The 27,039-nt window shown below is 57.2% G+C and overlaps 2 protein-coding genes across 2 annotated transcripts; one reads left to right on the top strand and one right to left on the bottom strand.

Moving 5' to 3' along the window:
• Window positions 1-1,882: 1,882 nt before the first annotated feature.
• LOC133345478 (homeobox protein Nkx-6.1-like) lies at window positions 1,883-12,184 on the bottom strand. The gene is made up of 3 exons (XM_061556241.1): window positions 11,072-12,184; window positions 3,489-3,670; window positions 1,883-2,053 (listed from the first exon to the last, which is right to left on the bottom strand). Exons 1-3 carry the CDS (start codon window positions 11,655-11,657, stop codon window positions 1,883-1,885), a joined length of 939 nt encoding a protein of 312 aa, XP_061412225.1. The 5' UTR covers window positions 11,658-12,184.
• On the top strand, window positions 11,154-24,722 carry ABRAXAS2 (abraxas 2, BRISC complex subunit). Its single transcript, XM_061556213.1, has 10 exons — window positions 11,154-11,255; window positions 16,787-16,904; window positions 19,111-19,201; window positions 19,609-19,645; window positions 20,050-20,116; window positions 20,671-20,861; window positions 21,045-21,164; window positions 22,415-22,499; window positions 23,145-23,253; window positions 23,862-24,722. The coding sequence occupies exons 2-10, from the start codon at window positions 16,809-16,811 to the stop codon at window positions 24,680-24,682; spliced, it is 1,617 nt and encodes a 538-aa protein (XP_061412197.1). The 5' UTR covers window positions 11,154-11,255; window positions 16,787-16,808; the 3' UTR covers window positions 24,683-24,722.
• The last annotated feature ends 2,317 nt before the right edge of the window (window positions 24,723-27,039 follow it).

Genomic DNA, 27,039 nt, shown 5'->3' with positions numbered 1-27,039 from the left:
GCGCACTGCGTTGAGACGGGTTCAGTCCGACTCCCGGCCACGGGCTCACGTCCGTGGCGAAGTGATATCAATCGGCACGGACGACGTGAAGTGTGGCCCAATAACCTCGACGACCATCGCGGCGTGGCGAGGCCCTCAATCCAGCAGTGGATTGACAGCGGCGCACATCGCGATGATTGTGCGTGTGCGCCCAAGCAGTGTGAATGACTGGTGACGTCACGCACCCCTGGGGGGGGGGGCACGAGGGGGCGGGGCTATTGTCAATTTGTTAAAGGATGACCCCCCTCCAACCAACCCACGCCCCCCCCCTCCAGCCCCCCCGCCACGCCCTCCCTCCAGCCAACCCACGCCCCCCCACCAGCCAACCCACGCCCCCCCACCAGCCCCCCCCCCACGCCCCCCCACCAACCCCCGCCCCCCCCCTCCAGCCCCCCACACGCCCTCCCTCCAGCCCCCCCTCCGGCTCCCTCCCTCCAGCCCCCCCCCCCTCCAGCCCCCCCACTCCCCCCTTCCAGCCCCAGAGTTCGATTCCCGCTCACGGTCAACACCGGTATTGTTTAGGCGAACCGATCCTGGGCCTCCCCGAGGTACTCAAATGCGTACCTGGTGCGATGTGTAAACGTTGCCACGAGGGATACAAAGGCGGCCGGGCGTGGTTCTCGCCAGCCAACCCCTCGTGTACCGTATTGGCGCTGTGTAGGCTGATACGGGGGAGTGGTGGTTGTGTGTACTGAAGTGAGGGTTGGGTTTGAGTTAGAAGGTTAAGGTTAGGGGTTAAGGTCAGGGTTCGACAGGGATATGAAGACATTGGGGGTACAGAGACACGGAGACAGACACGGAGACGTGCGGACAATTAGACAACGGTGGTTACCCCCGCCCCTCCCCCCCCAGCCCCTCCCCCGTGTACTCCATTCCCAGGGTTTGCGCGAGACCACACAGAGGCAGCACTCAGCCCGCACACACACAGACAAAGATCCACCGTGTCGCCCACGCAGACCGCTGGGGCAAGTTCTGTTAGCGAGCATCTGTCAAGGCCGGAACGACGCACGAGGGAGATGATGCGGTCAGCACCTCACCCGTCCGTCTTTGTCTCCCCACTGCTCATGTTTTACCGCACTCACTGCACACACACAAATCACCACCACCACTCTATAAGCGTCACTGACCATCACCATTCACATCATTAACATCACTCGCCACCACTTCCACCACTCACCTGTCACCCCCCCCCCCTGATCTCACGTCATGGGCAGCGCCCAGGATCCCATTCAGGGGTCCTGGACGCTGTGGGGGCTTGGGGGTCACCCCGTCCCCACCCCCCGCGTCACTCCCCGCGGACCCAAGTGCACAGGGGAGCCACCGCAATTTATAACAAAAGTAGAGCAACTTTATACCAACAACCACATCAACAATAAAACAACAACAACAACACCCAAAGCAAAACAAGTCACAGCGGCCCAGCCCGGCGGCAACACCACGGGGGCAGAACCACAGCGCGGGCCCGGACTGGCGATGACTTGGGGGGGGGGGGGGGGGGGTACGACCCCCGCGCGTGAACCCCCGCACGTGAACCCCCGCGCGTGAACCCCCGCGCAGTCCCTGCACAGGACCCCTGTTCTGCTCCAGGGTGCCCTTTTTGTGTCCCAGGGTCCCCTCTCCGCGTCATTGTTCTGTTCCAGCACCCTCATTGTTCCACGGCCCCCTTCGTTTGTTCCACGGCCCCTTTTCTTTGTTCTGTTCTGTTTCCAGGAATCCCTTTTATTGTTCGAGCAGGGTCCCGTTTTGCCTGTTCCGGGACCTTTGTTCTGCTCTCTTCCAAGCTCCCCCCGCCCCAAACCCCTCCCCCTCGAGAGCCCCCCCCCCTCTCCATCTCCCCTCGTCGTCAGTCGCTGTCAGAGCCACTGCAGGGGTCTCTGGGCGCCTCCTCCTGGGCCCCCTCCGCGGAGGGCCCCGACTGCAGCCGCTCGGCCTCCGAGTCGCGGCGGCGCTTGGCGCTCGCGAGCTCCGCCGCGTGCTTCTTGCGCCACTTGGTCCGACGGTTCTGGAACCACACCTGCCGGGGGATACACAGGGAGTGGGGGGGGGGGGTGTCCCTGTCAGCGGGGTCCCAGGAGCAGGAGGGGGTAGAGGAGAGTCCTCCAGGAGACCGAGTGGGGCGGCAGGGACGAGGAGAAGCGGTGGCGAGGGATCCGAGGGGGCCTGGAACCCCACCGAGGTTCACTTAAGAGAGGCGAGGTTTGGTGGCAGGGTAGGGCCGTCATTGATTGTAAGATGATAACGCAGCACGTCAATGATTGGGTACACGTATGTTGAACTTCTTTTGCACCGTACGTAGCCAACCGTGCCAATCGGAGGCGCGGCGCGGGGGGATATTTAACAAACGAAACACAAAGCAGTTCGAAGAGAAAGGAGATTTCAATCGCGACTTAAACGCACAAAACCAAACATCGCAGTGTAACGGGGGTGCAAAACCACCAGCGTGGTGAAGTACGGTTAAACAAGCCCCATGTTCGACATGGCCTTCAGGTAGTGGATTGACAGAGGCCCAAACAACAACAAATTCCACAATGTGGAAGAGAACACACATTGAGACAGCACAATAACACAATCCAGCACAACACAATATAATTACACAATGTAGCAGACCAAACACAATGCTGCACAACACAATTTAACACGACAAACACAACAAACAATGCAACAAACACAATGCAACAGTGAGTGATAGTGGGCTTCATCCGCTTTTTATCGGCTTTAGCGTCACACTCCCAGGAGGCAAATTACTCGGTTCACCGATAAATCTGGGGCCCGTGTGCGTGCGTGAATGATTATCGCGGTAGTTAGATTCCCAATCACGACCACAGCCGACAACAGTGGCGATTATCTGAGCCAGCGCTGGGCCTCCCCCTAGATCGACTCAGTCTCAAATAAATACCTGCTGCGATATGTACACATCGCCACTAGGGAGACAAAGGCGGTCGGGCGGTGGTTTTCTTCGCCGCATCAGCACCATCGTGAGCCGTACCGGCATTCATAGGACTTGTCACTCGCTAAGAGAACTTAGCCTCAAAAGTTTGTTAAAGCCATAATTGAGTTTTTTGCGGGGATTAGATCGCGTAAATTATAAGTGTGTCGTTAAACCCGCCACCACCCGACACAGCCAACTCGTAAGGGTTGTCACGTGAACAGAACGTGCCGATTCGTCACGAGTACAGCACACCGGTGTGTTGGAGAGAAAAGTCTATTTTGGATGATATTGGTCGCGAAAGGCTTCGTGTGCTCGTCTGTTACTGGCAATGCGGGTGAATCTTTATCTTTGTGTATAGGCGCGTGTGCGCGTGTGTGAACGTGTGTCCATTGCTCTTGTGCCTTGGGCGTGTGCGTGCATATCGCGTGTGCCGTGTGCCGGTCGTCATCCCTCGCCCCAGCAGTCTGTGGCAGGCCGACACGACGGTGACCACCTCTGTCCCCGTGCGGGCTCGACTCACCTTCACCTGGCTCTCGCTCATGCCCAGGGAGAAGGCGAGCCGCGCTCGCTCGGGCCCGGCCAGGTACTTGGTCTGCTCGAAGGTTTTCTCGAGCGCGAAGATCTGCTGGCCCGAGAAGGTGGGACGGGTCTGCTTGCGCCGGGGGTCCCGCTCCAACCCAGAGGACCCAGCGCACGGGGAGCCTACCGCCACGAGACAAAGACAAAGACCCCCCACCCCCCGTATAGCCTTTAGCAGACTGTTGGGGCAAGTGCTGTGCGCCACCCCCCCCCTCCCAAACCACCATAAACACAGACGACGACAAACCGGCCGCGTGCAAATCATCTCATCCGCCTGCTGTGTTGTGGGCGACATCGTCGGCTGCGTTGGGAACACAGATAACAATGTTATGGCGGTCGCCAATTGTGCTGTGAAGAAGGGGCATTGCCCGAAACGTCGCCGATTGCACTTTTTTGATTTCCAAGTAGTTGTGTGTGTTCGTGTGTGCATTGTGCGTGGACTGCGCACATACACACATGCTGGATATACACAATACACACTATGCACACATACACAATACACACATATACATACATAATGCACACATATACATAGTACACACTACTCAATGCCACAATATATACACTAAATTTCTACATAGGTACACAATATACACATACATACGCACTACACCGTACACACTCACAATACCAACTAAAAATACAATTTATATCCAATACAGCCGATGTTTTTTTTTATATTTTAAGTACCGTTAACGGTGTGAAAACCGGTTTTCAAAATAGCGGTTACCGGTTTGCCGCACATCCAGACAGCGCCTCGCTATGGAGATAAACAAGTGAGCCCAGCCCCGTTGGCCTCGCGATCCAGACGGCGCCAGTTCGACTCCAGCTCCCGGCGCGGCAGGCGAAGCAGTGGGGGCCATTTCTCTTAAATACCCCCCCGCCTCACCCCCCCCCCGCCTTACCCCCCCCCGCCTCACCCCCCCCCCCGCCCAGAGGCCCCTCCCACCAGCAGGGGGTGGCGTGGGCGAGCATTTGCAGGGCCGCGCCTTGACCCTCTAACGGAGTCACGAGGGCAACAACAACTTCAATGTCCACTGCGAGACCGATGGCTCTAGCGACTTGCAGAGCCGGTAATTGATCCCTGAAACCGGTTAACGGATTATTTATTTATTTTACAGTTATCAATCGTCAACTCGAGTACACATACCACGTGTAGAGGCATACGCTGCATGCGCGTTGTGTGCTTACATTTACACCACGCAGTTTGCACGCGCTCGCATCCTACCGGCCACGCGGCTCTATATACACAAAGACAAAGATCCCCCGCATAGACTTTAGCAGGTTGTTGGGGCAAGAGCTGTTATTAACGACTACCACCTATGAAGGCCGGCACGGCACACGAGGGGGTGGGGTGGCCAGCACCACGCCCGTCCGCCTTCGTCTCCCCAGTGGCGATGTTTACTAAACACCGTATCAGGTACTCATTTGAGGTTGAGTCGACCTAGGAGAGGCCCACGACCGGTTGTTATTGGTCGTGAGTGGGACTCGAACTCGGGTGGCCGGGTTTGTTGTGCAGTGCATAACCGCTGCACGACACACACAGACAGCATGTGTCACACACACACACAGACAGCATGTGCCACATACACACAGACAGCATGTGCCACACACACACTCATGATGTATGTGTGTGTTCGCGTCATATTTGTTTTTCTACGTGACTTTACCGAAAGAACCAAAGAATATATCGTCATATTGTTCTAAAAGGGCTAGAACAATAAGATAACTTTTCTTCGATTTCGTTGAGAAAAAAAAATAATCGATACTTCAACGCACGTGGTGGGGTGGTACGTCGAGACGGCGGTGGTGGAGGCGGTGGTGGCGGAGGAGGTTGCGGAGGAGGCGGTGGTGGAGGCGGGGGAGGTGGTGGTGGTTAGAGGTGGTTAGAGGTGGTAGAGGTGGTGGCGGTGGTGGTGGAGGCGGTGGAGGGGGCGGTGGAGGGGGCGGTGGAGGGGGTGGTGGAGGGGGTGGTGGAGGAGGTGGTGGAGGTAGTGGAGGTGGTGGAGGTAGTGGTGGTTAGAGGTGGTGGTGGAGGTTGTGGAGGCGGTGGAGGGCGTGGTGGTGGTGGAGGTGTTGTTGTTGGTGATGGAGGTGGTGGAGGTGTTGTTGGTGGAGATAGTGGTGGAGGTGGTGGTGGTGGCGTACTTAATTTAAAGACGGCCACGAGGCAGCGGAGCTTTAAGAGCTTTAAGGAGCCACCGCACGCGGCTCTGGAGCCGCAGGCTGGCGACCCCCCCGGGCTGGGAGGGGATACCCACCAGGGGTGGTTGTTTGGTGGGGGGGGGGCTGCATTTAATTGATGTTCTAGAAGCGATGGAGGCAGAACATTTGGCACCAATGTATGGTGGAGCCTCTGACTGTAAAATAACTTCTGAACCAAGTCTCCACGTGCTCCCAATTCTGGCCTCGCAAGCTCTAAGTGCGCAGACGCCGAGTGGCGTTCTTATCGCCCCGGGGGGGGGGGCAGCCTCAGCCTCCCGGGGTTCCACATCGCTCGACGGACACAACGAGAGGGCATTTCTCTACAAACTGCTCGTGGTACTTTGTCGCTGTAGTGTTTAGTTTGGGGTCCTTCCCCCGGAACATCCGATCAGCACGGTTGGCTACGTGCGGTGCGCGAAAGAAGTTGAACCGTGCACACACTCGCACGCACACAGGCCCCGCAATATTGGCGAACCGACCCCGGGAGAAGTGTGACGCTAAAGCCGACAGAAAGCGGAAGAAGCTGGCTGCTAGGTTACCACCTAGCGCCCCACACAACACACAACGCGCACAACACACAACACGCACAACACAACACGCACAACACAACACGGACAACACACCACGCACACAACACACACATCTTGCACACAGGAACATAGGGAGGGGCCCGGGGGCGAATGGGGGGCCCGGTAGATTAGAGGTTGCCCTGGGAGGATGACGATGGTGAGAGGGTGACCATGGTGAGGGTGACGAGGGTGAGGGTGACCATGGTGAGGGTGACCATGGTGAGGGTGACCATGGTGAGGGTGACGAGGGTGACGATGGTGAGGGATGGCCGCGAGCGGTCACTCTCATGCAAGCCGCAGTTGTAACACAGCACAAACTCAACACACATATTGATCGTGACTGCAGGAATCCATACTCTGCTGAAGTGGGCCCAACTTCAGCAGTTCTTTCTTGCTGTGGTTGTCCCACCTGATGACGGCTGCTTGTGTTGCGATCGAAACGTCGTGATCGATTATTGTCTACCTACGTGAATTTACCGAAAGAACCTAAGAGTATCAACACATCTACACAATATACAATGCACACAACGCAGGCGTAACACACCACACACAGTGCATTATACAATGCGTGCACAAAACACAAATGTAAGTCAACACAAACTAACCACACAAACTCAATATACCTTACATATGTTGAATTTCATTCGCGCCGTACGTAGCTAACCGTGCTAATCGGAGGTGCGGGAGAAAGACACCAAACTAACACACACACACTTAACACACAACACACATTACAATCTAAACACAATAACTCAAACACACAACACACATTACAATCTAAACACAATAACTCACACACACAACACACATTACAATCTAAACACAATAACTCACACACACACTTAACACACACACACAACACACATTACAATCTAAACACAACACACATTACAATCTAAACACAATAACACACACACACAACACACATTACAATCTAAACACAATAATAACACATGCACAAAGCAATGTAAAATAGATGCACATGCGAAACACAATTTAATGATATCGTACGAACGCATGAACACAACATACACGAGAGAGTAAACACAACATACACAAACTACAAACACAAAGATCCCCGGTGTAGTCTGAACAGAATGTTGGGGCAAGTGCTGTTAGTAAGCAGCAGCACCTATGAAGGCCGGCTCGGCACACGAGGGGTGGGTGGCCAGCACTACGCCCGGCCGCCTTTGTCTCCCCAGTGGCGATGTTTACGCACCGCAACAGGTACTTCATTTGAGGCCGAGTCGACCGAGGGGAGGCCCGGGACCAATTCAGATAATCGTCACCGGTGTTGGCCGTGAGCGGGAATCGAACTCGGGTTGCTGGGTTCGTAGCGCAGCGTAGCGCTAACCGCTACACTACCGCCCCCCAAACTACCCACACAAACATACACAATATACATATTGTGTGTTACATACTTAATACAATATGCGATACACACAACACATACTTAATACCATTTATTAAATGCAACATAATTTAAACTTTAAGATGCCAAAAGTGTTACACGCACATATATTTCTGTATGTTCCACGACAACAATCATAATATAGTCGCACATATACAACACAAACCCCATTTCTGTACAGAATCCCCCGTGTAGCCTAAACGGACTGTTGGGGCAAGTGCTGTTAGCGAGCACCTATGAAGGCCAGCACGGCGCACGAGGGGTGAGTGGCCAGCACCACGCCCGGCCGCCTTTGTCTCCCCCACCCCGCCCAGGTACTTATTTCAGGCTGAGTCGACCTATACGTGCACACACGCGCACGTGCGACACGGGTTCGTACAACGTGTACACGGTGGATGGATTGAGCGGTGGCGCAGTAGTTAGCGCGCTGCGAACAGAGTTCGATTCTACGGCTAACATCAGTGGCGAGTGGTATCTGAACCGGTCCTGGCGTCCCCACGACTCCCCCCCCCCCCCCCCACTAATGACCAGCGTGGTGAAGTATGGTCAAGTAAACCCCACGGCTGACGTGGGGAGGAAATCATCCAGCAGTGGGATTGACACGGTATATGCATCAGTGATGCGATGTGTATGTGATATTATTATTATTTAATTCAGGCATGAAAACAGTTTTCTAATTTTACAAAAAATTATTTGATACCAAAATCGATATCGTCTCCTTACTTGTAATCACACCCATTACATAGATAACGCCGACACACGTGTGTCAATCACACTGTGTGTGTGTGACCTTTAAAATAATCAAGTTTATCATATCCATCACATCACCTCGCTCGCTCCTCCATTAAGTCCATGTGCTGTGAAGAAGGGCAGAGAGGACAATTGCCCGAAACGTCGCCTATCATATTACTTTTTATCTTTAAGGCCACGTACGCGCACGGGTGTTAAGTTGTTGTTGTCGGTATTGACACGGAGCGTGTTGTTGTTGTTGTAGGTATTGACACGGAGCGTGTTGTTGTTGTTTGTGCACCACTGTCAACTCGGTAGCAGCAGCAGCGGATAATTCGCGATGATGATGATGTCACTCGCGTGAACCGCGTCGCTGTCCACGTGAAGGGCGACGCGCCACACGCCTTTGTCGCCCCAGCGCTCATGTTTACAAAACCACCCGCACCAGGAACTCATTACAGGCTGAGCCGACCTAGGAGGAGCCCAGGACCGGTTCAAATAATCGCCACTGTTATTGATCGTCTAGTTGGTAACGCAGGGAGGGGGCTACCCACTAGGGGGGGGGGCTACCCACTAGGGGGGGGCTACCCACACCGCGAACTACCGCGTACACACGTACACACGTGAATCACACACACACACGCGTGTGTGCGTACTCTCATACAACAAAGATCACCCCGAAAGCCTTTATCAGACTGTTGGGGCACATACTGCTAGCGATCACCTATGAAGGCCGGGACGGCAGCACCACGCCTGGCCGCCTTTGTCTCCCCAGTGGCGATGTTTACACATAGCAGCAGGTACTCATTTGAGGCTGAGTCGACTTAGGGGGAGGCCAATGACCGGTTCATATTTCATCATCGATGTTGGGCAGTAAGCTAAGCACTGCGCCACCGCTCCCCACTCGTACTCATCCGCATGAGCACAGACAAGTACAGTCCACACACACGCACGCACATTACACACGTGAATCACACACACGCGTGTCGCGACTCACACATACACGTGTCGCGACTGTACGGCGGAATTAACAATTCACGAGTGCCGAATCACACACACGTGGATCTCACACACACACACGTGGATCACACACACACACACACGTGGATCACACACACACACGTGGATCTCACACACGTGGATCACACACACGTGGATCTCACACACACACACACACACGTGGATCTCACACACACACGTGGATCACACACACGTGAATCACACACACACACGTGAATCACACACACACGTGGATCTCACACACACACACACGTGGATCACACACACACGTGGATCATACACACACGTGGATCTCACACACACACGTGAATCACACACACACACACGTGGATCTCACACACACACACACGTGGATCATACACACACGTGAATCACACACACACACGTGGATCACACACACACACGTCAATCACACACACACACACACGTTAATTACACACACGTGAATCACACACACACACACACGTGAATCACACACACACACACACGTGAATCACACACACACACGTGAATCACACACACACGTATAAATCACACACACACACACACGGGGATCACACACACACACACGTGGATCACACACACACACTAATCACACACACACACGTATGAATCACACACACACGAATCATACACACGTGCATCACACACACACACGTGGATCACACACACACACGAATCACACACACGTGAATCACACACACACACACGAATCATACACACGTGCATCACACACACACACGTGAATCACACACACAGCACACGTGAATCACACACACACACGTGAATCACACACACGCACGTGGATCACACACACGCACGTGGATCACACACACGTGAATCACACATACGTGAATCACACATACGTGAATCACACACACTCCTCTCTCCAGCCACACCTGTCAAACGCAACGCAAGACACGAAGGACCCGAATGAAAGATTCTGAATCTGGATGTTGAACCTCGATGTGGAGTTTGGTCGAGGGATCTGGCCGAGATGGAGTTGCCACCTTTTCCACTGCAGTCTAAACCAGACTGCACGAGGTCTGGTTTAGACTGTAATAAGGCTCACAGAATGCCGGTACCACATCTCGGTTACGAATCAATTACTGCTCACCGATCACAGAATGCCAATTCAGGTGGCAACGATAGGGTGTGAGGGATTGAGCGGGTGAGTGAGAGGGTGAGTGAGAGGGTGAGTGAGAGGGTGAGTGAGTGGGTGAGTGAGTGAGTGAGAGGGTGAATCAGTGAGTGCGATGGGTGAGTGGTAGGAGTTACCACCTTTTCCTACAAACCAAACCCGGGACAGTCGCCATAGATCTACTCGCGCAAAATCGCGGTACAAATCAATTCCCACCACCCGAACACCGTTTCCAATACCCGGACAGTCCGGGTCAAACCGGGACAGGTGGCAACCCCGGACGTGAGATCTGGATTTAGAATCTGGATGACAGGGGCCACATTTGGAACCGGGATAGAGAATCTGTAACATCAATGTGCACGCGCGAGAGAGATCCGTGATCGCAATCTTGTCGGTGACCGGGTTCGCGCGTGTCGGGTCGAGGGGAGCCGCCGCCGCCGCCGCCCTACCCGTGGCGATGCGCGCCGCCGCGTGCGCCCACGCCGGTGCCGCCAGGACGCCCGGCCACAGCAGAGGGGCCCTGCCCCCCATTCCAGCGGGGAGCTCCCCCAGCGCCCTGCAGCCGGCGGCGCCCGCCGCCAGCTCCTCCAGGGACTTGCCCAGCCTGGCCGCGGCGCCCTGCAACGAGCCCAGGTAGAGACCCCCCGCCGGCGCGGGCAGCAGAGCGCCGGGCCCCGACACGAGGCGGCAGGGCAGCGCCGTCTGCGCGCTGGGGGGCAGTGCCCCCCCGCAGACGCTGGGGCGGCTTAGGATGTCGTTGATGCCGTGCGGGGTGGCGCTGGGTTGCCGGGTGCCGTGCAGGGCGGTGATCGCGGCGGCGGCGGTGGCGGACGGGGGTTTGAGCGCGGCTGGGTAGCCCTTCCCCCCTTCTGCCTCCTTCTCTTGGTGGAGAGGGTGCAGGGCGTGATGCTGATGATGATGCTGGTGCTGCTGTTGGCTATAGTGGCTGCTGTGGTTGCTGTGCTGGTGTGCGAGGTGGTGGGGGTGGAAGGCGGCCGAGCGCGGCGCCTCCAGTGAGGGTCCCGTGGCCAGCATCGCGCGCGCCGGGGGTGCAGGAGGGAGTCCCTCGACTCAAGGGGTCCCCAAGTCCCTGTGGAGCTAACCCTGGTTTCTGCGTTCGTCTCCGCTTCACAGAGACCCGGGTTTCATGAATTCTCGCGTCTCTCTCCGAACCTCGTGTCTCTTGTTCCAACGTCTCTCAGTTTCTGTGTCTCCGCTTCTTGTGTCGTTAGTTTCGTGTCTCTTCTCTCTCCCAGTGTCCCTGGTTCCAGTGTCTCTGAACCTCAGTGCCTCTAATTCCTCGATGTCTCTGGGTCCACGTGTCTCGGGGTGAAACCGGGTTCCCCAGTGCCTCTGATTTTTGAGTCTTTGACACTTGCGTCTCTGATGCCAGCCAGTCTCTCTGGGTTCTTGTGTTTTATTGATTGATTGTGTCTCCTGGATCCCCTGTGCCTCTGCGTTCCCTATGCCCCCCTGATTCTTTAGTCGCAGAGTCGCTCTCTAATACCGATTTCACCTCGCTCCAGTCTCTCTGAGTACCCCTCGACTCCCTCTGTCCCCGGGTCCCGGACCCCCTCTGAGCGCGCCGCGTCCCCTTCGCGCTTTTATACCCCCCGGGGCCACGTGCGCCGGGGGGGTCGCGCGCTCATGGCAGCGATGCCGCGCGCTGATTGGGTCGTTCTGAATTCAGCGCGCGCCGCCTCGCGGGGGGGTCCCGCTCTGATTGGCAGGATTTGCTCTTCGCGGGGGGCGGGGTGGGGGGGAGGAGTCTTGCGGGGTGGGGGCTGAGGGCGGTCTCACAGCGGGGGGGGGGGGGGGTCATGATCCTAATTCCGTCTAAAGTTCTCCCGCTGTTAATGGTCAAATAAATGATGATGATGACGGCAGATAATGATGAAGTCGACGGTAATAATTATGTTGCCGATGATGACGGTGTCTGTGATGATGATGTTCACGATGTGAGGATATGGATGACGTCTCATGATGTGGATGATGATGATAATGATGTTGATGTCTGAATTGTTATTGTTATGTTGATGATGGTGATGATACGGATGAGCATGTGTTTGATGATGATAGTGATGATGCTGAGTTAGTAAATGCCAGCGCCTGGCCAGGGTGCCCCCCCCGGTCGACTCCCCCTGGAGCTGAACCGGGCAGCAGCAGCAGTAGCAGCAGCAGCAGCACGTGCCACTGGGGCCGGCCCAGGCCACGCTGCTGCTGCTGCTACTGCTGCTGCTACTGCTGCTGCTGCTACTGCTGCTGCTGCTACTGCTGCTGCTGCTACTGCTGCTGCTGCTACTGCTGCTGCTGCTACTGCTGCTGCTACTGCTGCTACTGCTGCTGCTACTGCTGCTGCTACTGCTGCTGCTGGCGGGACGACGTCGCTCGGCTGGCCCAGGAACGCCTGGGAATTCCCGAGGAAGAGCTGGAGTCTGTGTATAGTCGTGCATAGTGGTGTAATGTAGTAGTGTAGTGTATAGTAGTAGAGTGTATAGTAGTGTATAGTAGTGCATAGTGGTGTAATGTAGTAGTGTAGTGTATAGTTACTATAGTAGTAGAGTGTATAGTAGTATAACGTATAGTAGTGTATAGTAGTGCATAGTGGTGTAGTGTATAGTGTAGTAGTGTATAGTAGTAGAATGTATAGTAGTATAATGTATAGTAGTGTATAGTAGTGCATAGTGGTGTAGTGTATAGTGTAGTAGTGTATAGTAGTAGAATGTATAGTAGTATAATGTATAGTAGTGTCTAGTAGTGCATAGTGGTGTAGTGTATAGTGTAGTAGTGTATAGTAGTAGAATGTATAGTAGTATAATGTATAGTAGTGTATAGTAGTGCATAGTGGTGTAGTGTATAGTGTAGTAGTGTATAGTAGTATAATGTATAGTAGTATAATGTATAGTAGTGTATAGTAGTGCATAGTGGTGCAGTGTATAGTAGTAGAGTGTATAGTAGTAGAGTGTATAGTACGTGTTTAGTATAGTAGCATAATGTATAGTAGTGTATAGTAGTGTCCAGTGTAGTGTATAGTACCTGTTTAGTATAGTAGTGTATAGTAGTGTGGAGTATAGTAGTGTATAGTGTATACTAGTTTATAGTAGTGTGGAGTATAGTAGTGTATAGTGTATACTAGTTTATAGTAGTGTGGAGTATAGTAGTGTATAGTAGTGTAGTATATAGTAGTGTATAGTGTATCGTAGTGTGGAGTATAGTAGTGTATAGTGTATAGTAGTGTGGAGTATAGTAGTGTATAGTGTATAGTAGCGGGCTGACAAACGGCCACAGGAAGATCGTCACACACGCGGCGCGAGGCGCGCATGGAGCCAAAGTGCGGGTTGAAGGACGCGTCGGCTGTGCGACTATGGGGGGGAAGGCCTGAGGCCAGGTGGGGGTGGGAGTTGGCAGAAGGAAGGAGGCGATGGCGACGAGGTGGTAGAGTGAGTGCACTGCAGCCACGACTAAAACGAGTCAAAGTGGGTTCCTGCTCAAGTGGCCATCGAGGCATTGGTGCCCATCTCCTGTTTACAGCCCTGCCGAGCCAGAGGTGTCAATTCCACATTCTTATGGTGGGGTCGCGTTTGTCCGTAAGAAAAAATGCGGTTCACTTCGTCGTGAATTGGTACTAATTTAATCGACCCCGTCGGAATGATGGGTTTTGTCAACCCCGATCTTGGCTAGAGTTATGGATGGGTTAAGGGTTAGAGTTTGGGTTGGGTTAGGGGATAGGGATTTGTTAGGGTTGGGTTTAAGATAGGGCTGGGTTAGAGCAAAGGCACGGTTAGGAATATCACTGGGTTGGGGCTGGGTTAGAGTAAAGGCAGGGTTAGGAATATCACTGGGTTGGGGCTGGGTTAGAGTTAAGGCAGGGTTAGGGCTGGGTTAGAGTTCAGGCAGGGTTAGGAATATCACTGGGTTGGGGCTGGGTTAGAGCAAAGGCAGGGTTAGGGCTGGGTTAGAGTTCAGGCAGGGTTAGGAATATCACTGGGTTGGGGCTGGGTTAGAGTTAAGGCAGGGTTAGGGCTGGGTTAGAGTTCAGGCAGGGTTAGGAATATCACTGGGTTGGGGCTGGGTTAGAGTAAAGGCAGGGTTAGGGCTGGGTTAGAGTTCAGGCAGGGTTAGGAATATCACTGGGTTGGGGCTGGGTTAGAGTTAAGGCAGGGTTCGGGCTGGGTAGAGTTCAGGCCAGGGTTAGGAATATCACTGGGTTGGGGCTGGGTTAGAGTTAAGGCAGGGTTAGGGCTGGGTTAGAGTTCAGGCAGGGTTAGGAATATCACTGGGTTGGGGCTGGGTTAGAGTTAAGGCAGGGTTAGGGCTGGGTTAGAGTTCAGGCAGGGTTAGGAATAGGGCTGGGTTAGGGCTGGGTTAGGGCTGGGTTAGAGTTCAGGCAGGGTTAGGAATAGGGCTGGGTTAAAGTTCAGGCAGGGTTAGGAATAGGGCTGGGTTAGGGCTGGGTTAGAGCTCAGGCAGGGTTAGGAATAGGGCTGGGTTAGGGCTGGGTTAGGGCTCAGGCTGGGTTAGGAATAGGGCTGGGTTAGGGCTGGGTTAGGAATAGGGCTGGGTTAGGGCTGGGTTAGGGCTGGGCTGGGTTAGGGCTGGGTTAGGGCTGGGTTAGGAATAGGGCTGGGTTAGGGCTGGGTTAGGGCTGGGTTAGGAATAGGGCTGGGTTAGGGCTGGGTTGGGGCTGGGTTGGGGCTGTGAGTGGCACTGCCCCTCTGCACGAGCGCCCCCTGCTGGCCGCACTGCGGCGGCACCCCGGGAGAGGGCAGCGAGCGCCCTCTCCTGGGGCCCGGCGGGAGCGCGAGGCTCGGCCTGGCTCCCTGCGGCCGCAGCGTGCGGCTCTGTGAGATTCTCGGTGTCTGGATCTCTGACACGTGACCTCGGACTCTATTACACGATACATGTCGTTGTCTGGCTCTGTGAATCTTTATGAACCCTCACTGTCTATGTGACACTCTGTGTGTCTGTGTGTGTCTCTATGACACTCTGTGTGTCTGTATGTGTCTCTGTGTGTCTGTCTCTATGACACTCTGTGTGTGTCTATTACACTCTGTGTCTCTGTGTGTCTCTGTGTGTCTCTATGACACTATGTGTCTCTGTGTGTGTCTCTATGACACTCTGTGTGTCTCTGTGTGTGTCTCTGTGTGTCTATTACACTCTGTGTGTCTCTGTGTGTCTCTATGACACTGTGTGTCTCTGTGTGTGTCTCTATGACACTCTGTGTATCTCTGTGTCTCTATGACACTCTGTGTGTGTGTGTGTCTCTGTGTGTGTCTCTGTGTGTCTCTATGACACTCTGTGTGAGTCTCTATGACACTCTGTGTGTCTCTGCGTGTCTCTATGAGTCTCTGTGTGTCTCTATGAGTCTCTGTGTCTCTGTGTGTGTCTCTGTGTGTCTATGACACTCTGTATTTCTCTGTGTGTCTCTGTGTGTGTCTCTATGACACTCTGTGTGTGTCTCTATGACACTTTGTGTGTGTCTCTGTGTGTCTCTATGATACTCTGTGTGTGTCTCTGTGTGTGTCTCTGTGACACTCTGTGTGTGTCTCTATGACACTTTGTGTGTATCTCTGTGTGTCTCTATGACTCTCTGTGTGTGTCTCTGTGACACTCTGTGTGTGTCTCTATGACACTTTGTGTGTGTCTCTGTGTGTCTCTATGACTCTCTGTGTGTGTCTCTGTGTGTGTCTCTGTGACACTCTGTGTGTGTCTCTATGACACTTTGTGTGTGTCTCTATGACACTCTGTGTGTGTCTCTGTGTGTCTCTATGACACTCTGTGTGTGTCTCTGTGTGTGTCTCTGTGACACTTTGTGTGTGTCTCTGTGTGTCTCTATGACACTTTGTGTGTGTCTCTGTGTGTCTCTATGATACTCTGTGTGTGTCTCTGTGTGTGTCTCTGTGACACTCTGTGTGTGTCTCTGTGACACTCTGTGTGTGTCTCTATGACACTTTGTGTGTGTCTCTATAACACTCTGTGTGTGTCTCTGTGACACTCTGTGTGTGTCTCTATGACACTTTGTGTGTGTCTCTATGACTCTCTGTGTGTGTCTCTGTGTGTGTCTCTGTGACACTCTGTGTGTGTCTCTATGACACTTTGTGTGTGTCTCTGTGTGTCTCTATGACACTCTGTGTGTGTCTCTGTGTGTGTCCCTGAAACGCAAGAATCGCAGTGCTCGTCCCGCGCATGCGCACTGCGCCCGCCGTCATGGCCGCCGCCTGGGCTTCGGGCCCCGCGGTCGCGACCCTGGTGCTGGAGCAGCTCGGAGGATCGGGGGACCAGGTACGGGGATCAGAGGGGATCAGGGGAATACGGGGAACAGAAGGGGGGCCGCGGGGATCAAGGCGATCAGTGACAGGAATCGGGGGATCTGTGGAACGAAGGGGGGGGGGGGGGTTCGCATCAGTGGTGTGATGAGACCAGGAAGAGGGGCAAGGGGATCGAGGGGACCTCGTGTAGGGGGCCGAGTAGAGGATCAAGGGGACCTGGTGTAGGGGGCCGAGTAGAGGATCAAGGGGACCTGGTGTAGGGGGCCGAGTAGAGGATCAAGGGGACCTGGTGTAGGGGGCCGATAAGAGGATCAATGGGACCTGGCGCGCAGGGAATCAGAGGGGACCAAGCAGGAGATGAGACCCGATACGGGGGTCACCTAATCTTGAACATACCAGGGAGAGGAGAATGAAGGGGTTCAAGGGGATCAGGGGAGCGATGTGGGGAGCGAGGGGATAACGGGGACGAGGGGATCTTTTACAGGAATCGGGGTGGGGGGAGGGGGTTGATGTTCCAGTAATGGAACCAGACAGAGGGATTGGTGGACCGCAGGTTCCAGATTTGGGCTCGAGGGTGTGAGGGGGATCAGGACCAGGTGTAGGAGGACCAGGGGGGGATCAGGTGAGGCGAGTAGGGGACCTGTCACAGGGATCAGGGACCAGGTGTAGGGGGATCAGGTGGCGGGGGACCAGGGGGGGGGCAGGGGGGGGGATCAGGCGAGGCGAGTAGGGGACCTGTCACAGGGATCAGGGACCAGGTGTAGGGGGACCAAGGGGGGGACCAGGGGGGGGGGATCAGGCGAGGCGAGTAGGGGACCGGTCACAGGGATCAGGGACCAGGTGTAGGGGGACCAGGGGGGGGCAGGGGGGGGGGGGATCAGGTGAGGCGGGTAGGGGACCGGTCACAGGGATCAGGGACCAGGTGTAGGGGGACCAGGGGGGGGGCAGGGGGGGGGGATCAGGTGAGGCGGGTAGGGGACCGGTCACAGGGATCAGGGATCCCTGTGACCAGGGGGAGAGCGAAACCGCGAGTGTCCGTGTGGAATCGAGGGGATCGGAGAAGAGCATCAATTGGGATTGGGGAAGTCTTGGTTCGGCGTGTCGAGGGGGTATACGGGGTGGAGTGGGGGGGGGCAGGAGGCGGCCAGGTCACGGTGAGCGAAGGGGCTGAAGGGGATTCTGGGGGTCCCGGCCCAGCGGAGAAGCGCCGGGGGGTGGCTCCAGTTCCTGGTTCGACGACGCGGAAATAGACGCCGATAGTGATGGTCGCAGGTGATGGTGGTGGGGGACGATGGTGGTGGTGGGGGGCGGTGGTGGTGGTGGACGGTGGTGGTGGGGGGACGGTGGTGGTGGGGACGGTGGTGGGGGCGATTGTTTGTGGGGGGCGGTGGTGGTGGGGGACGGTGGTGGTGGGGGGCGATTGTTTGTGGGGGGCGGTGGTGGTGGGGGGCGGTGGTGGTGGTGGGGGGCGGTCGTGTTGTGGTTGGCCCGCAGCGCTGCGCTAAGATTCCGGCGACCCGAGTTCGATTCCTGGCCACGGCCACCAACACCCGTGACCATTATCTGAACCGGTTCTGGGACTCCCCTAGGTAGACTGAGTCTCAAACGAGTACCTGGTGCGGTGTTACAGACCAATTCAGACCTTATTGGTCACCCCGTGCCCTTATAAATCTCAAAGTTCATCCTACAAACTCCGCATTAAAACGGCTGTATGCTGTTTGTACCTGAAAACTCTATTTCCCTGTACCAGAAGACGGGTAAACCGTATGGGTTGACAGGTACGTAACACACGTGAATAACTTTGCATGGGTCCGTGCGACAGAGTCACATGACTTATGAGAGTGTGCGTTCAATTTCTTGTTTGAGGGATCTTTCTGCGCCTGTGTGGTGCTTCCCAGGTTGATCACATGTGTGTGAATACCTCCTGCGTGCGTGTGTGTGGTGGGGGGGACGGTAGTGTGGTGGTTAGCGCACTGCACTAAGAACCCAGTGTCCCCAGTTCGATTTCCCCCAAGCAACCAATGAATATTTCAACCGGTCCTGGGTAGACTCAGCCGTAAATCAGTTGGGTAAACATCACTGGGGAGACAAAGACGTCCGGGCGTGGTGTTGGCCACCCACTTCCTCGTGTGCCAGTGTCATCCTTCATATGTGCTCACAACACTTGCCCCGACAGTATATGAAAGGCTATACGGGGATCTTTGTCTTTGTGTGTGTAGGAGGGCTTTCTGCTCGGAGGTGAGCGAGAGGAGCGGGTGGTGATCATCAGCGACACTCACCTGAACAACACGGAGCAGCGCACGCACATCGGTGAGTCCTCCCTTCCCTTCCGTCGCACTGCGTGCCACCAACCCCCCAGCAGCTCGGTCGCCCCTACGGCCCCCTGACTCCCGCATGTGACCTGGGTCCTCTTGTCTCGTCCTGCTCACTACTCCGTGTGTGTGTACATGTCTGTGTGTACACGTCTGTGTGCATTGAGGTTATGTGTGTGTGCGATTGTGGGTGGGTGTCTGTCTGCGTGTACCTGTGTGTGTGCGTGTGTGAACATGTCTATATATGCAAGCGTGCGTACCTGTTTATGTGTGCACGCGTGTGCATACGTGGGTATCAGTTTCCCCTTGCGTGTGAGCGCACGTGCGTGAATGGCCGTCCGTACGGGCATGCATCTGTATGTGTGTGTGTGTGCGCGTGTGTGCGTGTGCGCATGTGTGCTGCAGAGATCCATGGCCACCTGCCTTGCTTACGACCCTCCAGGTGAGTCTCTGATTCCTAACACTGACCTCAACCCTCACCCTAATCCTGGTCCCAACCCTAACCCTAACCGTGCATGAGGCCTCTACTCTGGTGTTGTTTATTAAGTGCTCACAATTACGGTGCCTGTCATGCGCGTCGTGTTGTGGTCATCGTGTTGCGAGTGGCTCATTGTGCATGCGTTGTCTGCTGGCGGTGTCCGTGCCGCGTTGGGATTGTTGTGCTGTGAGGGTCCTGGTTGCGAGCGTCACGGGTGTTGCGTTGTGAGCATCTGTGGCCGTCGCGTTGCACGGGGTTGCGGGCATCGTGTTGCGGGCGTCGTGTGAGGAGCGTCGCGCCACTGCTGGTGAACTTATGCGGCATCTCCCGTGTGGTCCCGGGGCACGGCGCTGCGTGGTGCGGTGCAGTTTTTACGACGGCGTTGGAAAAGTGGACAAGGCCACGGTGGAGAACCTCCTGAGAGAGCACAGCAAGGTTGGTGACGCGCATGCATGCGTCTGCACAAACGTGTCTGAACGTGCACATGTGTACACGCACGTTTCTGAACGCGCACACGTGTACACGGCAAGTGTATAAGGTACCTGTGCCCGCCCGTGCTGGGTGAGTGTGCAGGTACAACTGGCTGCGCGTGTGTGTGCGTGCGTGTTTCTGTGTGTGACCGGCTGTGTGTACTTGACCGGCTGCGTGCTCACACGCGCGTGTGTGTTTGTGGGGAGCGGTAGTGTAGCGGTTATCGCGCTGCGCTACGAACCTTGCGACCCAGGTTCGATTCCTGCTCACGGCCAACACCAGTGACGATTATCTAAACCGGTCCTGGGCCTCCCCTAGGTCGACTCAGCCTCAAATGAGTACCCGGTGCGATGTGCGAGCATCGCCACTAGGGAGACAAAGGCGGCCGGGCGTGGTGTTGGCCACCCACTGCCTCATGTGCCGTGCCGGCCTTCATAGGTGCTCGCTAACAGCACTTGCCCCAACAGTCTGCTAAAGGCTGTACGGGCGATCTCTGTCTTTGTGTGTGCGTCTCGCAGTCTCTCCTTGGCTGGTACCGGTTCCGACGGAACACATCACAGCAGCTGACGTTCCGTGAGACCCAGGTCCACCGGAACCTGTGCCAGGTTTTGGGGAAACCGGACCTGGTGTTCCTGTTGTTTGGGTTCCTGTCGACCGCCAACCACTCGACCCACGCTCTGGAATACGTCATGTTCCAGCCGAGCCGCAGGTCGGTCCACACCATCGCCCACAGCTCTCCCGTGACCTCCATAGTATCACCCACAGCTGTCTCACAGTCCCCATAGGATCACCCACATCCGGCTCACAGCCGCCATAGCGTCATCCACAGCCCTCTCATGACCCCCCACAGCATAACGACCGCCATGAGAATCCCTACGGCATGTGTGCGCAGGTCTCAGCCGCGAGTGCCTCTGACGATCAGGAACCTGGGGAACTTGGCTCAGCAGGACTACCTCCTGTCCGCCGTGCCCAACACCTCGCGGCACTTCACAGAGCTCGCCGCCGAGCACAGGTCAGCACGCCGCACACCACACTGCACGCACGCCACACGGCACGCACACCACACGACACGCACACCACACGGCACGCAAACCACACGGCACGCACACCACACGGCACGCACACCACACGGCACGCACACCACACGGCACGCACACCACACGGCACGCACACCACACGGCACGCACACCACACGGCACGCACACCACACGACACGCACACCACACGACGCACGCCACACGGCACGCACACCACACGGCACGCACGCCACACGGCACGCACACCACACGGCACGCACGCCACACGACACGCACGCCACACGGCACGCACACCACACGGCACGCACACCACACGGCACGCACACCACACGGCACGCACACCACACGGCACGCACACCACACGGCACGCACACCACACGTCACGCACACCACACGGCACGCACACCACACGGCACGCACACCACACGGCACGCACACCACACGACACGCACACCACACGGCACGCACACCACACGGCACGCACACCACACGGCACGCACACCACACGGCACGCACACCACACGGCACGCACACCACACGACACGCACACCACACGGCACGCACACCACACGGCACGCACACCACACGGCACGCACACCACACGCACGCACACCACACGGCACGCACGCCACACGGCACGCACGCCACACGACACGCACGCCACACGGCACGCACGCCACACGGCACGCACGCCACACGACACGCACACCACACGACACGCACACCACACGGCACGCACGCCACACGGCACACACACCACACGGCACGCACACCACACGGCACGCACACCACACGACACACGCCCAGCTCACTCCACGCATCCCAAACTCTTCACGTTAGTTCACACAGATTTCCACTGAGTACAGATGCACAGTCCATATATACACACACACACACACCACACACACACGGTACACACATTACACGCACCACTCGTACCACATGCACACAACCACCACACTGTCAACTTTGGAATTTCCCTCCAAAGTTCTGTAATAACTGTGTTCATTTCAAGAAACGTGTTAACTATCACAACTTTGATATTGCTGATTGTTGCTGGTCTGTTCGCGTTTTGGGCCTTTGAGCCCTGTGCTCAGCAATTGTGTGTTGTTAAACGCACCCTACACGCACGCCAAGCACCCTGCGCACACGAGCGGCAGCAGAACTGACCCGCGCACACGCTCATCCACCCTTGCCCACCCTGCCCCGGTCACCCGTGCCGCAGTGGGGAGTTCCTGGACGGAGAGGGGGTCGTGCGTGACGTGCGGCGCATTTTCCAGATGTACAGCGCGACGCAGGAACGTCTACAGGTGCCGGCGCATCTGACAGACTCACGCGCTCAAACACACACACGTACACTCTTTTAACAAACAACAAGCCCAGTTGCGCTCACATTTGCACTCGGTCACTCATACTCGCATGCTGACGACACGCTCACACTCACCGGCTAATACTCGCACATTGACACACTACTCGCACACTCACGCTCAAACTCACGAGCAAATGCACGCTGACACGCTCACGCAACCACTCAAACACGCACGTACACAAGCTCACTCGCATGCGCTTTCACGCTTGGGCCCACGCTCTGTCACTCGTACACACCCAGGGGGCTCATCCTCCCACTCCCAACACGTTAGCACTCGCGAGCCCACGCGCACAAATTACACTTGCGCACCGACGCCCGCATATACATACGCGCACGCCCAAGAGCTCTCGCACTCGCACGCAGCGCGTGTTCGGCGCTTCACGTGCCCTTAATTGCACATAGCCTGGCACGAGCGCCGTGGCGACGTCACCGCCGCTTCGTGGCGAATGGGGTTTGTTGTGGTTGTGATGTTTTTGAGATTGATTGGGTGTCCGCATGGGTGTGTGTGGTGTTCTGGTTGTGAGTGGGTGTTGTGGATGTGTGTGTGTGGTGCTGTGGGTGTGTGTTGGTGCGTGTGTCTTGGCAGCTGGTGTGCGGTGAGGTAGCGGCGAGCGAGCGAGCGCTGGAATCTGCACTCTCTGAGGTGGAGCTCCTGCAGAGACTCGTACGGAACAAGGAGGAGGAGAGAGACCGCAGTGAGTGCAGCACACCATGCACACTACACACACTACCCACACACCATGCACACCACACACACTACCCACACACCATGCACACCACACACACTACCCACACACCATGCACACCACACACACTATCCACACACCATGCACACCACACACACTACTTGCACACCATGCACACCACACACACTACTTGCACACCATGCACACCACACACACTACCAACACACCATGCACACCACACACACTACCCACACACCATGCACACCATACACACTACCCACACACCATGCACACCACACACACTACCCACACACCATGCACACCATACACACTACCCAAACACACCATGCACACCACACTCACAGCACATGCGGAAAACCGGACACACTATCCACACACACCATACAAAGCACATCACACCCCATTCATACCATAACAACAACACATGCGGCACACCACATCACAGAACACACTCTGCACCACACTGTGCACACCAGGCCACACATACCCTGCACAACGCACACAACCCACCCGCACACCAGAACCACGCTCGCCACTCTGGCTGGGGGGGACACGACTCATTCCCAAACGCTGCTTCTGCTGCTGCCATCTCCTAGAGCGGCGTGAGGAGGAGAGGATCCGGGAGGAGGAGAGAGTCCGGGAGGAGCAGAGAATTCTGGAAGAGAAGAGAATTCTGGAAGAGCAGAGAATTCGGGAGGAGATGGTGTGGGAAGAGGAGAGAGTGCGGGAGGAGATGGTGCGGAAAGAGGCAAGAATCAGGGAGGAAGAGAGAGTTCTGAAAGAGCAAAGGCTCCGGGAGAAAGAAGAGAGAGTTCGGGAAGAGAAGCGACTTCAGGAGCAGGAGCAGGAGAGAGTGCGAGAAGAGAGAGTGCAGGAGGAGAAGCGAAGACGGGAAGAGGAGAGAGTCGCGGAGGACGAGGAGAGAGTTCAAGTGGAGGCTGCCCCCTCTCCCGACGGCGCTCCCGCTGCACCTCGCCCCCCGCTACCCCCAGCGGCTGCCGCCCCCCCCCTCGTTGCCCCGGGCAAGGAGACCCCGGGGAGGGCAACGCGCGGCCCCGGGGGGTCCCGGGGTGTGGCCGCCGCCACCGCCGGTGCGGCTGGAGCCCCGACTTCCGCGGACCGACGGTCGCCCGACCCTGCCGGGGAGGCGGGCCAGCCCCCCCCCCAGGGGCTTCTGGGAGGAAGCGAGGCGGCCGAGTCGCTCCGGATTCACGCGGCGGCCGGGGGAACGGCGGCGACGGCGGCGGCGACGGCGCTGCTGTTGAGGCGGGCGCCCGTGGGCACCGGTGAGAGCAGCGGAGACAGCGCCGGCGGCAGCAGCGCCAGCAGCAGCGGCGCCAGCAGCGGGGACAGCGAGACGGAGGGCAGCGAGGCGGAGGGCGACCCACGGTCGCGAGACAGCGCAAAGGACGCGTGATGCTGAAGGGACGAGGGGGGTGGGGGTGCCGGGAGGCAGAGGGGGGACGGGGGTGGGAGCAGGGGGGGGTCAAGGGGGGTTGGGGGACCCCGGTGTGACCCCCTTCCTCCCAGCAGGGAAACCTCGTGTCCACGAACTTGGAAATAATAAAAATCACACGAGTTAATCGCCGCGTGTCGTGCAGCGAGGGGGGTGCGCGGTGGGCCGCAAGGGGGCGCCACGGATCAACGAGGCGGAGAGAACGGAGGGGAGAGGGTGCCGAGGTGGGGGGAGTTGGGGGAGGGAGCTCCCCCCCCCCTCCGCTCCCCCGCGCCCCCCACCGTGGCGCGGCGCTGCTTAACGAGCCGCGATGCTTCTGGCGTTAATACTGCATGAGCCGCGTAGCCATCAAACACCTCCCACGGCCCGCCGCCCGACACGGCCTGTGCAATCTGCGGCGCGAGGGAGACGGGCGCAAGCATTAACATTTAATTATCGGCCCGCCCCCCGCCTCCATCCATCTTCCCCGCTCCTCCCCTGCATCCACCCTACACTTTCTACATCCACCGTACAACTTACACCATCATCATCATCATCCCCGCTCTTTCCCTGCATCACCCTATATCCACTACGACTAAGTTCGCCCTGAATCGTCTTCGTCCATCATCCCCGCTCACCATCCATCATCATCTCCCGCTCTATCCACTCGTACATCCGCCATCCACACAACATCTTGTTTCCTTTCTACATCTCATTCACCCGATAATCTCCATCCACCCTCCGCAGCACCGACTCGTCCCCTTCATCCATCCACCCTCGATCCCCTCCGTTCACTACCCACGATGCCTTCCTCCGTCTCCCCCCCACCGCCCACTCGCCGCCTCGCTCCACGCAGCTCCATTCCAGCTCCACCTGGGCCTCCCCGGAGAGCCCGGAGCGGCGGCGGCCCCCGCCGCCACCTCCACCCCGGAGCCAGGCCCTCTCACCCCTGCCCACTCGCCTCATCTCCCTGACCCCCCTGCCCTCACTCCATCCCATCGCTGACCTCCTTCAGCCATGCCGCCTCCCCCCACATTTCTCCCCCCCCCACCCGCACACCCCCCTCGCTCATAACTCCTCTTTATGGCCCCGCGCGTGCACGCGCGCGCGTTCTTTATGTTTTTGGCGGGAAGCGGCTCTCCCCCGCGCGCGCCACTTAAGGCGTCACGCGCCCCATGCAGTATTGATGCGCGCGCCTTTACGAGCGAGCGCGCGCGCGCGCGCGCCTCCTGAGCGATGCGCGCGGGGCGAGGGGAGGGGGGAGGGGGGCGGTTTGCGGGGGCGCGTGCGTGACGCCCCCTCCACCACCACCACCTCCACCACCTCGCTTTGCCCCCCAAACCCCCCACTGGCGGAAGGGGGTCTCCTTCCCACAGGGCGCTCCTGAAGTGGCTGCACGCTCTGCCCCCCCCCCCCTCGGTGCAGTCGTGGCCATCCCGATCCTCAGAGCAGTCACGGCGACCCCGCTCTTCCCCGCGTCACCGTCGTGACCGCTGCCCTCGGCGGAGACTGCCACCACCGCCACCACCACCGCCTCTCTCTCTGATCCTTGTGACCGGACAGAGCGGCTCGTGTCCGTCACTGCGGCTCGGCCTGAGCCGTGGCCGCGGGGCGTGAACCCGGCGCATCGTGGGGCTGCGGGGTAGGGGCGGGGCGGTGGGGGGAGGGGCGGGGCAGTGGGGGAGGGGGGTTAGAGGCGGGGGAGGGGGGGTGGCGCGCGCGGGCAGTAATGGGGCTCTCATCACCCGAGCGACGCCTGTTTGTCATCTCCTAAATAATTCATTTAACCGCGACATCGCGGCCCCTCCCCTCGCCTGGCGCCCCCACCACCTCCCCTTTCATATCCCGACCCACCAAATCATCCCAGCCCCCCCTGCCTCCTCCCCTCACGCCCCAGCCTCCCTTCACAAAGCAGGCGCTCTTACCCTTCCCCCCGGCCCCTTCACTCCCCCCCCCCAATGTATCTGGGGGGGCTCAACGTCCCAGCCCCTTCACAATAATACAGAGCCCCCCCCAACCACCACTCCCCCTTCACCCCCCAGCCTCCTTCACAATCATCCCGGCCCCTCCCCTCGCCCTCCAGGCCCTGCCCAATCATTGTGTCTCCTCCATCCCTCCGTTACCTCCCCCACTCCACTCCCAGCCAGGGTGCAGCACAACCGCGTCCTGTCCCTGTGCTGTGTCCCTCTGCTGTCCCCTGTGCTGTCCCTGTGCTGTGTCCCTCTCCTGTCCCCTGTGCTGTCCCCTGTGCTGTGTCCGAGCTGTCCCCGTGCTGTCTCTCTGCTGTCCCTCTGATGTCCCCTGTGCTGTCCCTCTGCTGTCCCTGTGCTGTCTCTCTG

The sequence above is a fragment of the Lethenteron reissneri genome, chromosome 22, assembly GCF_015708825.2.
Source record: "Lethenteron reissneri isolate LAM-NWPU_2019-01 chromosome 22, ASM1570882v1, whole genome shotgun sequence".
NCBI lineage: Eukaryota > Metazoa > Chordata > Hyperoartia > Petromyzontiformes > Petromyzontidae > Lethenteron > Lethenteron reissneri.
Note: the sequence above shows the minus strand (reverse complement) of the source record. Positions and strands in the feature narration are given on the sequence as shown.

Coding starts and splice junctions, on each gene's coding strand:
- LOC133345478 (XM_061556241.1), bottom strand. CDS start 11,657: ATGCTGGCCACGGGACCCTCACTGGAGGCGCCGCGCTCGGCCGCCTTC. Junction 3,671..11,071: donor GGCGGCGCGCATCGCCACGG/GTAGGGCGGCGG, acceptor TCGTGGCGGTAG/GCTCCCCGTGCGCTGGGTCC. Junction 2,054..3,488: donor TGAGCGAGAGCCAGGTGAAG/GTGAGTCGAGCC, acceptor ATCCCCCGGCAG/GTGTGGTTCCAGAACCGTCG.
- ABRAXAS2 (XM_061556213.1), top strand. CDS start 16,809: ATGCGCACTGCGCCCGCCGTCATGGCCGCCGCCTGGGCTTCGGGCCCC. Junction 20,117..20,670: donor TCCTGAGAGAGCACAGCAAG/GTTGGTGACGCG, acceptor TGCGTCTCGCAG/TCTCTCCTTGGCTGGTACCG. Junction 20,862..21,044: donor ATGTTCCAGCCGAGCCGCAG/GTCGGTCCACAC, acceptor ATGTGTGCGCAG/GTCTCAGCCGCGAGTGCCTC.